Source organism: Eschrichtius robustus, chromosome 11, assembly GCF_028021215.1.
Source record: "Eschrichtius robustus isolate mEscRob2 chromosome 11, mEscRob2.pri, whole genome shotgun sequence".
Taxonomy (NCBI): Eukaryota; Metazoa; Chordata; class Mammalia; order Artiodactyla; family Eschrichtiidae; genus Eschrichtius; species Eschrichtius robustus.
In genome coordinates, this window is record NC_090834.1 from 61,952,907 (window position 1) to 61,965,732 (window position 12,826).

General features: G+C 54.7%; 1 protein-coding gene across 2 annotated transcripts in view; it reads right to left on the bottom strand.

The window, feature by feature from the left end:
- Positions 1-12,826, bottom strand: part of ARHGEF17 (Rho guanine nucleotide exchange factor 17) — a 58,034-nt gene that overhangs the window by 14,733 nt on the left and 30,475 nt on the right. The window contains exon 2 of one of the 2 annotated variants that reach the window (XM_068554760.1): positions 5,379-5,456. The exons of the other annotated variant lie outside the window; for it this stretch is intronic. Coding sequence (XP_068410861.1) covers positions 5,379-5,456 — 78 coding nt within the window. The remainder of the gene's footprint in view (positions 1-5,378; positions 5,457-12,826) is intronic. 2 annotated transcript variants of the gene reach the window in all.

The window sequence follows — 12,826 nt, forward strand, 5'->3', positions numbered from 1 at the left end:
AATTTTAGAACATTTTCATTATCTTCCCAAAACAAATCCCATGCCCATTAACAGTCACTCACTCCCCACTCCCTACAACCCTTCCAGCCCTTGGCAACCACTAATCTACTTTCTCTATGGATTTGCCTTTTCTGGGTGGTTCATATAAATGAACTCAGACAACACATGGTCCTATGTAACTGACTTTTTTTTTTAATTTAATTTTTTTATACAGCAGATTCTTATTAGTTATCCATTTTAGATGCATCATTAATCTTATATATCTTAAAAAATCTGCTGCCAATTAAGTTATTATAGGCCATCAATTATAGAATGAACCTGGATTTCAGAGATGGTAAAATGTGAAGAATGTGTCTTAGAATCAACTACATGTGGAAGTCCTGTGGTAAATTAAAAGGTGTTAATTGCTGTGGGGAAAATAAAGCAGGGAGGGGTATGGGGGGGCATATGGAAAGTTACTGAAGGCTTATTTGACACTATCTTAACACTGTTTTCACAGTTTTCAGATCTTCTGGTCAATCAGTGACTAAAACTCCCATTTTTCACCTCAAATCTGCATTTAGTGGTGTTTCCTGAGCATGAATAGCCCTGCTCAGTGGCTGCTGTCTCATTTAGATGTCGCCCTCTACTGGCCTAAATTGTAACTACAAGCCAAAGAAACAAGGCTGTTTGAAAAAGTATATGGAATACTGCAATAAAATTTATATCAAACATTTTAAAAACCTAGCTTGTTGTAAAACAAGCTTGAGAAAGTAAAGCTCAACAGAATCCTCTCGCCTGGTTTGGGATTCTGAAAAGGTTGGTGAGGAGACAGGCGGCCTCCCTCTCACAGCTCCTAGGCTAGTCTGAACCAGGGCCGGATCTGCGCCAAGGTCTGTTGCCCAGGGAGCAGGAGCTAAACCGCTCACTTCCAGGTCCCAGCGCCTCACAAAGAAGCCTGCACACAGTGGAAGGAAAGAATAAACAGTGACTGGGAACCTGATGCAGAACCTGCTAGGAGCCAGCACCTGCGTTCACTCACCACATACTCGCTGAGCAACTATTGTGTGTCCCGCCTTCTAAGCACAGGCTGCATCTGTGGGCAGACAAAAGTCCCTGTGCTTGTGCAGTTGACAATTTAGCGGAAGGAGGTGGAAAATAAGCACCATAAATTATCACACAGTATATCAGAAGGTAGTAAGTGCAGTGGGAAATAAGACAGGGAGTTGGTCAGGGAAAGAGGGGTTGTTAGCTAGGAATTGGGAGTTGAAGAAAGACTCCAAGGTTGAGGGTGACACTGAGGAATGGGTGCAGCTTTAGGACCTGGGTTCAAATCCCACCTCTTTCCGGCTATTAACCTTGGTATTTAATTTCTTTCTTCATTTTAAACTCCTGGCCTGCAGGAACAATACCAATCAATTTGGGTGGCAGTGGTCACTACGAAGGGAACACCCGGGCTGTAGAGTTCAATCTGTTTGAATATCACCCATGCTTAGGGAGCACTGTAGAGTGAGACTGACAGGGATTCAACCCAGGCTATGGCACTTCCTAGCTCTGTGAACCTGAGCAAGTTGCCTTACTTCTCTGTGCTTAGTTTTATCATCTGTAAAATGGGGGTTTATAGTGAGGTTTATATGAATTAACTTATATAACACACACATATTAAGCACTCAATAAATGTCAGCTCTTAGTACTACTTGCTACGGTCTGAATGTGTCCCCCCAAAATTCATATGTTGAAACCTAATCCCTGATGTGGTGGTTATTTGGAGGTGGGGCCTTTGGGAGGTAAGTCGGTCATGACGGTCAAGCTCTTGTGAATGGGATTTGCGCCCTTTAAAAGAGGCTCCAGAGAGCTCCCTCAGCCCTTTCACCAAGGAAGAAGACACAGTGAAAAGACAGCCTTCCATAGACCAGGAAGGCAGTCCTCACCAGCAATGAATCTGCCAGCACTTTGATCTTGGACTTCCCAGCCTCCAAAACTATGAGAAATAAATTTCAATTTGTTTAAGCCACCCAGTCTAGGGAATTTTTATTACAGCAGCCCAAACGGACTTAACAGTCTGTTACCACGTAATAGATGGATGACCCTGGGCAGGTTTCCTAACCTCTTTGAGCCTTCATTTCCTCAGATGAAGAAGAGCATTATAATATCTGCCTCACAAGGTTAATACAAGGATTAAAGGTGATTTTACATACACACACTCACACACACATGCATGCATGCAGGTAGAATTGCCAGGCAGTATGCTAAATTATTCACGCATCTCGTAATCTGCACCTGAGACATGTACTATTATTATTCCCACTCAACAGACAAGGAAACAGAGGTAGAGACTGGATATGTAACTTGTTCCAGGTCACACGGCTGGTCAAGAGGTAGTGCCAAGTTTGAACACTGGTGGCCTGGCTCCAGAGCTGTGCTCCGCACCCCTGGGCTGGACCTCAGTCCCTCCAACACACCAGGGCTGCCTCGAGTGACAGCTGGCTTCAGCTGACACTGTTTTGGCCCACCTCCACCCCTCCCCACCCAACTCTCAGTCTGGTGTCCTCAGCACCATCCTCCCTTAGCTCTTCCACCCGCAGGCCCTGCAAGCCTCCACGTGTGCAGCCCTGCAGCCTGGAGACCCAGAGGTAGAGAGGCACGCCCAGCCCCATCACCTTTTAATCTTCGCGCTGAGAGAAGGGGATGATTAGTTACATCTTGCAGACAAAAACACGGAGGCTCAGAGGAGTGAGGTGATTAGGCTAGCATCACCCAGAAGGGAGGCAAGTGACTCAATCCCTGGACTGTCTGACTCCCATGCCTTTGACTCCCACCTAGGGGACGACAAAGGACCCCTCAGACCCCTGCATGTCTACTCCTGCCTGGCAGGCAGGGGCACCTCTTAAAGATGGAATTCCAGTTATGGCCCTCCTGTGACTTCCTTGTGCTCACAGTGAAGGCCAGCTCCTTGCCCAGCAGCCACACTGGCCACCTCCCCATCCCTAGCTACTCTAGGTTTCCTCCAGCCTCCCAGCTGTTGTTCCTGTTGTGCTCTCCGCCTGGAACAACTCCCTCCGGGCTCTCCCCCTACTTAACTCCTACCCACCCTTCAGGTCTCAGCTAAACACCCAACACTCTGGCCCCCGACACCAGGGCAGACCCCCAGTCTGTGTTCTCATCTCTCTATGCATTTAAAAAATATATATACATAAAAGCAATTTATTTTTGTGGTAAAATATATATAGCATAAAATTTGCCATTTTAATCATTTTTAAGTGAACAGTTCAGTATGCCCACATTAAAGTACATTCATGTCGCGATTTCCCTGGTGGTGCAGTGGTTAAGAATCCGCCTGCCAATGCAGGGCACACGGGTTCGAGCCCTGGCCCAGGAAGATCCCACATGCCACAGAGCAACTAAGCCCATGTGCCACAACTACTGAAGCCCGTGTGCCTAGAGCCCGTGCTCCGCAACAAGAAAAGCCACCACAATGAGAAGCCTGAGCACTGCAACGAAGAGTAGCCCCTGCTCGCCGCAACTAGAGAAAGCCCGCGTGCAGTAACGAAGACCCAACACAGGAAAGAGAGAGAGAAAGAAAAAGAAAGAAGGAAAGAAAGAAGGAAGGAAGGAAAGAAAGAAAGAAAGAAAATTCATGTTATGGAACCATCACCACCATTTATCTCCACAACTTTTTTTCAGCTTCCCCAACTGAAACTCTGTACCCATTAAACACCAACTCCCCATTTCTCCTTTCCCCCGCCACTGGCAACCCCATTCTCCTTTCCGTCTTTATGAATTTGGCCATTCTAGGTACCCCATATAAGTGGAATCATTCAGTATTTGTCCTTTTGTGACTGGCTTAGTTCACTTAGCATAATGTCAAAGAACTTGTAGCATGTGTCAGAATTTCCTTCCTTTTTAAGGTTGAAAAATACACTAAGTATACTCTCCGTGCACTTTTGCATCACCATTTGTCCTCACGCATGGTCTGCCTGGTTACTGTCAGTCTCTGCCACAGACTGTGAGCTCCAGGAGACAGGACCTTACCACTCATGCTCACTGCTGAACCCCACAGAGAACACTGCCTGCTACGCAGAAGGTGCTTGTTGCGGATTTGTGCAGTGAATGAATGAATGAATACTCTGAATGTTTCCAGGGCTCTCCCTTCCACCCTTTGCTCTTGCTCTGCCCAGGTGGCTTGAACAAACCTGTCCTCAACTGTGATTGCCAGGCCCCACTTCAGCTCAGACCCACGCTTTCTATCCTGGGCCCCAGACCCACAAGTGCGTCCCAGATCATGGGCTTTCCCAGACCCACGCATCTGAACCTGAACTCACCCTCTCGCCCCACCTGTTCTAGGTAGCACTCCTCTAGTGCCTTCATCGCCCAGGCCAGAGCCCAGGCATCATCCCAGGCTTCCCCACCTTGCCCCACACAGCCAACCAGTCACCATGCCTGGCCCGACCAGTCCACTTCCTAAATGTCTGTCCCCAACTCTCCCTCCCTGCAGCCTCTGGCCTGGTCGTGACTTCTCCTCCCTTGCCTGACCTCAGTGGCCTTGGCCTCCTCTTCTGCTACCCCTCTTCCCAGCAGTCAGACAGATTTTGTAAAGCATGAGGGAGGCTACACATCACCCCTGCTCAAAGCCTCTCAGTAGTCTCCAGGGCGCTTGGTAGAGTCCAAACCCTCCTCCTGGTATCGAGGGACCCCACCACGTGAGCTCTGCTGGCTCCCTCAGTGTCACCACAGGACTGACCCTTTGTGCTCTGTGCCGGCCACATGGACCCCTGAAAGTGCCAGGCCTCTCCTTATTCGACTTTGCACATGCTGTTCCTGCTGCTGAGAAGGCAGGGTAGGAGGAAGCCAGCACCTCCTCCAGGGAAAATTCCCTGACCCCACACCTCCCCAGGGCCCCCTGATGCCTTGAGAGCCCATATACTCAACTATGTCCCCAGCAGGACTGTCAGCTCCTGTGGCAGAGGCTTATCTCTTATTCATCCCTGTGTTTCCTGCACCTGGAACAGGGCCTGGCACAAAGCAGGTGCTAACATTTAATTCCATTCAACCAATATTTTTCCAGTCAATGAATAAAGTGAAGGCGGGGGGTGGGGAACCAGAGGGGATTCACAGATCCAAGCTCAGACTCAGGGCTGCCAAGGGAGGTGGAAGGACGGTAGGAGGAGGGAGCATCTGCCCTGGGGTGCCCCGGTCACACCAGCATTAAGGCCCCTCCCGCATTCTCTCCTGCCCTGGAGGAGGCCTCCTCCCATGGAGGAATGGGATGCCCCAGGGTCATACCTCTCTAACTTCAGTCCCCTGTCCACAAAATGGGTTTGTTCCCACATGTCTGACAGCCACCTAGACTCAGAATGGTTGCTCTCAGGGACCCAGGCCAGGCCAGCCTCAAGCCTCACCTGCATCAGGGTGCGCAGTGACTCCACATACGACTGCTCTGTGTCCAGCAGGGTCATGGTCACATGCTTCCGCATGTCCTGGGGGGACAGAAGGCAGAGGATGAGCAGTGCCTTGTTCCTCTCACACCCACCACCTGCAGTCACACGGGCCCAGAGAGCCCATCCACGCCCTCTCCCAGGTCTTCAAGGCCTGTCCTCCCCGCAAAGCACCCTGGACCCCCACTCTGCAGGTCTGTGCTCATGTGCTCCCCCTGCAGGGAGTGCCTCCTCCTGCAACTCAAATGCCTGCCTCCCCGGACTGTGCCCCTCAACCCTTGCCCCTCTACTCCCATCCCCACGGCTACTGGCAGATCTGGAGATCTCCTGTTTACTTCTTGGCTCCCCTGTTGGGCTCCTGAAAAGGACTCAAAAAAAATCAATAACTTCTCACATTTGTGAAAGTCAATGCCTCCAGGCCACCCCCCACTCCAGCTGCCAACTCTGAAAACCCCACCTTCAGGCTCAGCACTGTGGGGTCAGTCCCTACCTTGGGCTTCACACCATTCCAGAAAGTCAAAAATGTCACCTCCTGCTACGTATGAAGAAAAGGTGGCCCAGAGAGGTAAAGTCAGTGCTGAATGTCATGCAGCAAGGTAGGGGCAGGGCTCAGCCACTCTCAGACAAGGCTGGATCCCAGTTCACTCAGTAAAAGAGGCTAACTGAGCCTTACTCCACACCAGGCACTATTCTAAGCATTGTGCATTATTTTATCCTTCTGACCACTCTGTGAGGTATATGTGATTATTCTTCCCATTTTAAGGATGAGGAAAAGGAGATCTAGGCACCAACACCTCCATCCTGAGGCTCTGAAGATCTGCATTATGGAGTCCCTAAGGGGTCACCCAGACTCTGCACCCACACACCCAGGGACAAGGTGCATATCCCTGACAGGGCAGCCCGTATTCTGTGGGAAGGTTTTGCTGGAAGTCAGTCTAAGGATGCCCTCTCTGTGTTCCACCCCCTGGGACTCAGCTTACCTACTGCCCCTTGCCACCAGTTTCTATGCCTCTGGCCCACTCCTCCTCCAGGAAGCCTTCCCAGGTGGCGCACCTCCAACAGATTCCCTTCCCAGGCAAGGACTCTACTCTAGGTCTCCACCAAGCCCTGGAGTGGTCCTGAGCAAGGTCCCTAACTCCCCAGGGCCCAGATCTCTGGGGCTTATTCTTCCCTCTCCACTCTCCCTCCCAGTCCTCAGCTTGGCCTCAGCTGGAGTCTGGGCTCCAGCCATCAAGGCCTGCTAGTCTGCGTGGATACTCTTTGCATGTGGCAATGCCATGGTGGGTTGTCCATGTCTGTGGCATCCTTCTAGTCCCCACCCTTGGGAGCCCCTCAGGGTAGGGACTCAACCAGTGGAGCTGCCCTGGTCACTACTGTGCCCAGGGTCTATGTCTGCTGAGTGTGCCCAAGTGCCAGGACGGTCCAGCCTACCTGATCCAGCCACTGCTCATCCCTCTGCTCGTGGACACCTTAGGTCCCCCCCCCCCTCTGACCCGGGGACTCAGGGGTCATGCCTGTCCCCAAGCCTGTACTACAATGAGGCATACTTAGAAAAGTGGTCTCCTCTGCTAGGAACTCAGGGGTGGGGGTGTGAATGACACCCCCTTGGGGGAGGGGAAGAGGCTGCCTTGCCCCACCCCCCAGCCCTGTGCTCCGATGGGTGAGAAGGCACTGAACCCTGCCTCAGAGCCCCAGCTACAGCCAGACCATCTATCCTCGGTGCTTCTGAGGCCTTTAAAAAACTGGGGCAGCTTCCAGTAGGAGGCAGCACCAGTTAGGCCCACCCTAGGATGGAGAGCTTGGGAGAGCATCAGGGGCCAGAAGGGCCTCCCAAGGAAAGGCCCAGATGCCCCATCTCCTGCAGGGACACCTCAGCACTTCACAGATATGGCCTCATTTCAGCCTCACACTCCTAGCTCTATGACAGGGCTTGTCATCTCCACTTCACAGGTGAGGAAGTCAAGTCAGAGAAGTGACCTGACTTGTCTGAGGTCACACAGCCAGTGACTGGCAGAGCAGGGACCAGAGTCTCTTCAGCCACCTCAAGCTGAGCCTTCGGGCCCAAGAATCCGGAGTTCGCACTCTGACCAGCCAGCCGTGGGCCACAGGGTCCTCAGCCTGGCCCTTACCAGCTGTGTCACCTTGGGTGGTCACCTAACCATCTGGGCTTCCACATTCTCCTCTATGAAATGGAACAAATAATACCTCCCTACTAGTGCTGGGAAAGCAAGGAGCTGGGGAGTGGGGCAGCTCTCTCCACACACCAGGTCTTTCAGGTCCATTCTTTCTCTGCCTCGGCGAGGCTGTTTATCGACATCCGTCTCCCTGCTCGACAGGGAGCCCCCTGACGGTAGCACCAGGCTCAGCCCTGGGTGGTACAGCCACCACCCCCCGCCCCACTTCCCCAGCCCAGCCCTGCCAGGCCCAGCAGTGAGGGTCATGGGCAGGGAGGCCTCCTAGGGGAGGCAGGGCTGGTGCTGGGCCTCATGGCCCGGGGCTGGGGTAACTCATGAAGGGAGGCTGACGCTGCAACAGCTGCCTTTCCCAGCCTCCTCCCTGCTTGAAAGCCCAGTGGGTTGTCACTCAGCTGTCAGGTAGAGGTATGGAAAACAAGGCCATCTCCTTGTGACTGCATCCAGCGCCCCTTCCGCACGTGCCCAGACACGGGTGTGAGCGTGAGTGGGGGTGGGGCTGGGGGCCAGAGCAAGCGGGAGGCAGGCAATGCAGCTGTCAACCAGGTCAGGAGGCCCACCTGTTCTGGGCGGGACAGCCCGGGCGGCCCAGCCTCCCCCAGAGCCTCTCACCCCTAGACAGCCCCATCTGCAGACCTTCGCTGCATGGGGCGCTGAAGGGGGAGGGGGATATGGGGCCAAAGGGATACAGCAGGAAGACAGAGGGGGGCCTCTCCTACAAGTATAATTGGGACATCATGACCCAAAGCCCGAGACTCCTATATACACGGCGTGAGGGCAGAGATACGTGTACACAGAGAGAAGCCGTAAAGGCCAGACACCCCGCAAAGAGAAAAAAAATGCAGCCAAGTCACCTGGCTGAGAACCAGGTCCTTCAGTCCAGAGACTTGAGGCAGTGGAGAGAGATACACACAATACAGCACAGGGAGGAGGACAAAACCCCAGTCCTCACTGGAGCCCAGGAGAGTGGAACAATCAGAGTCCAGCTCCAGAGAGACACACAAAGGCATAGAGACAGCCTGTGGAAGCCTCCCCCTCCCCCGCAGGGGAACACACCACCGAGCCAGGAATGGGGACACCACCACTGCCACCCCAGCATGACACCACCCACGCCCAGCGAGCCCAGTGGCAGGGTTAGGATGGCAAAGGGGGGGGGTGGCGCAAAATTGACTACCTCCTACCCCCCAGCACATACATTCATCTGGGGATTGCCTCAGGCCTGAGATGGAGGCTGGAAAAAACCTCTCCCTGAGCCTATGGGCCCAGGATACCTACCCCTGGTGACAGCCTCTGCCTCCACGCAGACCTATATCGCGTGCTTAGTGCCACTAGGCCTTGCCAAGGCTGGGTCTCAGGGTGCAGTCCTCCCACTCCCACTGAGCTGGCCAGCCCTTCTGCCATCCCAAGTTTGCATTCTGCTGGCACCAAACCTCAGCGTCCTGCCAGCCACACCACCCCTGCCAGGGCTCCTCACAAACCTTCAATCTCCCTGCCCCCGTCACTGGTCACTGAGCCCCCAGCCCCATGGCCAGGCGGCTGGTGTGCCAGGCGGCTGGTGTGCCAGGCGGCTGGTGTGCCGGATCCAAGTTTCCGGCCCTGAGCCCCAGCATCTGCCGGTGCCTCCCCCAGTCCAGGGTCACCTGAGCTCTAGGCCTTGGCCCTGGTCCCTCGCTGCCCCTCCCCCTCCCCGTACCTGGGCCTCCCCGGGCTCAGCAGGGTCAGCGCTGCTGCTCCCCCCGGCGGGCTCCCCGGAGGCGGCGGCTGGGCCCAGATCGCGCATGTCTTCCAGCGCGATGGTGAACTGGGCCAGCGTCTTCACCATCTGTAGCATACGGCCGGCCTGCCGCCGGGGCAGGGGCGCCGGGGCGGCGGGGGTCTACGGGCCCCCTCCCTCCCACCGACGCTCCCTCCGGGGGCTCAGCCGGGCCGCAGCGGCGGTCGCGCGGTGTCAGTTCCAGCGTCGATCTGATGGCGGCGGCCGGGCCCGCGGCGGCGCTGTTGCCTCCTCCGCTCGAGTGCGCCCGGCGAGCCCCGCGCGCGGCGCCGCTGGCGGCGCGGAGGAGGGGGGGAGTCGCCCGCTCCCGGGCCACCCCCACCTTCACGCGGCCCCATCTCCCGCAACACGCAAAAGGCGACCGACCTCGACCCCGCCGCTCCGCCACACAGCGGTGTCAGCTCTTGGACCCACCTCCCTCTGAGGACACGAGTCCGCGCAGATCCGTGGACAAAGGCCAGTACACTCGAAAACACGCACTTTTTGTCCACACCTGTACGCACGGAGGCACACGCAGTGGCATGCAAATACCTACACAGAACAGGCCCACATACATGGATACCTGCCCTCGGTGCTCGATTAGGAAACACGCCTGGGTCAGAGCCAAGGGCACACACAACAATATAGTTCCATACAGACCTGAACCCTTACACACAAGAAACCGACCCAGGGCTGCACACAGTGGCATGTGCTTCCGTGTTCACACAACTATAACCAGGCAAAAATAGGCACACAAATTTAGGGATGTGCACACATACACATCCCTGGGAATTGCTGCTGTCCTCCTGTCCAGGGGCAGAGCACTCGGACCATGGAGGGGGGGCTACCAGGGAAAGGGGCCCACCATGAGTCATCCCTACTCCCACCCCAACCAGCTGACCTGTGTCCTGTGCTTGAGACAGTCCCAGAGGGTTCAAGTCCTATCCCTCTCCACCCCATCCCACTACCCCCCGCCACGTGGAGGGGCTCAGGCATTTACACCCCCCGCCCCACACCACCACCAAACTGTGCTCCAGGATGTCTCCTGGCGGGGTCCTCAGGACCTGTTCCTCAAATCCCAGGTGATGCCCGAACCTATTCCAGACTCACTTAATCATGAAGGGGGCAGGGTGAGCTTAGTTTTGCACCAGCTTCTACCCTCACCAAGGGACTCTGATGCACCCTGAAGCTGACCCGGGAACTCATACTCCCCTAGTGTACTGAGGGCTCCCACACTCACCAAACCCCCAACTGACACCCTCCCCCAAACCTGCTTCCCCCAGGGTTTTCTGTGCAGTGGAGACCTTCCGAACTCATCAACAAGCCAGTCCCAGCTCCACCTTGCTTGATATCCCCCTCCCCTGCCACTTCTGTTCTAACTCCTAGAAACAGACCAGGCTCTCTCCTGCCCCAGGTCCTTGGCCCATGTCTTTTCCCTCTCCTACAAGTGTTTTTTCTTTTTCTTTAAGACTAATCTTAGTGCAAATGTCACCTCAGGGAAGCCCTCCCTGATCCTCAGATTAGGTCAGGTGCACCTGCTCATGCTTTCAAAGAGCCTCAGTTTTTCTTAACCAGGTATCATAGTTTGTAATTATACATCTGAGCAATTGCTAGATTGATGCTCATCTCTTCCCAGGGGACAGTAGGTTCCCTGAGGGCAGGGTCCACGTCCCTTTTGCAAACCATAGGACTCTGCACATAGATGCCGGCTAATGACAATAACTCCAATAACTCTTCCTCCTCCCTTCTCCCCACACACCAAGCAGTCACCACCGAAAGGCAAACCAGCCCATGCAGGTCCCTGCTCATGAAACTTCCCTGGCATCCCATGACACAGGATCAGCCCTTCCTACTGGCCCTTGCAGCCTCTTATCCTGTTCTGCCCCACTGCCCACCCCATCCCCCTGTTCAGCCCTCAACCAAGGTGAGTCCACACCCCACACCCCTGGCCAGCACTGGCATCTTCAGAGAGTCCCAAATAACCAACACTAAAATTTTAACTCCCCAACAGACAATCCGCAAGTAGCCAACAATGAAAACAGGCACAGGGAATTCCAAGAGAGTAGCAAGAGAAAACCGGTGTGACCTGCACCTGGCAGGGGCTCCCAGAGCAGTGAGCACTACACAGAAGGGGGTGGGGGAGGGGGGGATGCTCCCAGAGCCTGCATTGGGGGGCGGAGCCCGACACCAGACGGGTGCTCCCTAAGTTTGTGCTGCATAATGAGAGAACAATTGGTGAACCCACTGGTCTCTCCTGGGTCACATGAGGGCCCCGCCCAGAGTAACTCTAGAGCCAGTCTGCTGAGAAAGAATGAATGCAGGCAAGAGTGTGTATTCTGCGCGAACTTGCTTCCTGGTCCCTCTACAGCAGTGGTTCTCAAAGTGCGTCCCCGTGGAACTCGTGGGAACCGTGTTAGAAACGCGCATTCTCAGCTTCCCTGACACCACCCTACTGGGATGGAGCCCAGCAATCTGTGTACGTGCAGCACAGAGCCTTCAAGGCCAAGAGCCTGCCTGGCCACCACATTCCCAAAGCGGGTACTTGCCCAGCCCCTTCTGCCCCACAGATGCGGAAGTGAGGGTCTTCCAGGAGGGCCCCAAGCCCTCTTCTGCCTCTGGTTTGTACCGAGGAATCCAGTGAGACCCCCACCTCTCACCCTCCGAATGGGATGGATTGTGGACTTCCCTGGGGGTGGGACCTGCTCCTCTTCCTCCTCCTCTTGGGCTCATCACATTAGCAGAGGGTTTGGAACAGCCAGACCAGTTGACTGAGTGATGATATGAGCAAGGAGGATGGACACCAGTCCAAATGGCCAGGTCCCAAAGATAATCCCACACTAGCACAAGGGCCTGTGGTCTGAAGGCCTCACCCCAGGCCCATCGCTTGATACTACAGCTACTTAACCCACATTTGGCTTTCTCTCAGAACACCTCCTCCCCTATCTGACCCTCTCTCCAGCTATATGACCTGGGCCTTATTTCCTCTAAATTGTTGGGAGGCAGTGCACAGCTTGGGCTTGTTAGTGAGGTACACTCATTCCCTCACTCACTCCAGCGGGACCAGGCCCTGCAGAGATGAATCCATTCTGGCCGGCACCCAGGAGCTCCCAGACAACACATAGGGTTCAGCAGAGGGAGTCGCCTCTGCCTGGGGGACTGGAGGGGATGGGTATCCAGGGAGGGCTTCCTGGAGGAGGCAGGGTTTGAACAAAGTCCCAAGGTCAGGAGATTCAGAGGCATGTGGGTGCCCAGAAGGCAGAGTTCACCAGAGGCCCCTGCCCTGGAGAAAGGGGCGGGGCCTGGTGCTGAAGGCTTTGCTTGCTGCCGCTGCTTCATTAATGATAGCTAATTAGATCCAAGCCCATTGCCGTGGCAACACAGGGGCTGGTCAGAGTAGGGAAATGAAAGGAAGCTGAGAGAAGGAACAGGAATGCACAGCTGCTGAATCAGGGTGTCCAGGGGTCACC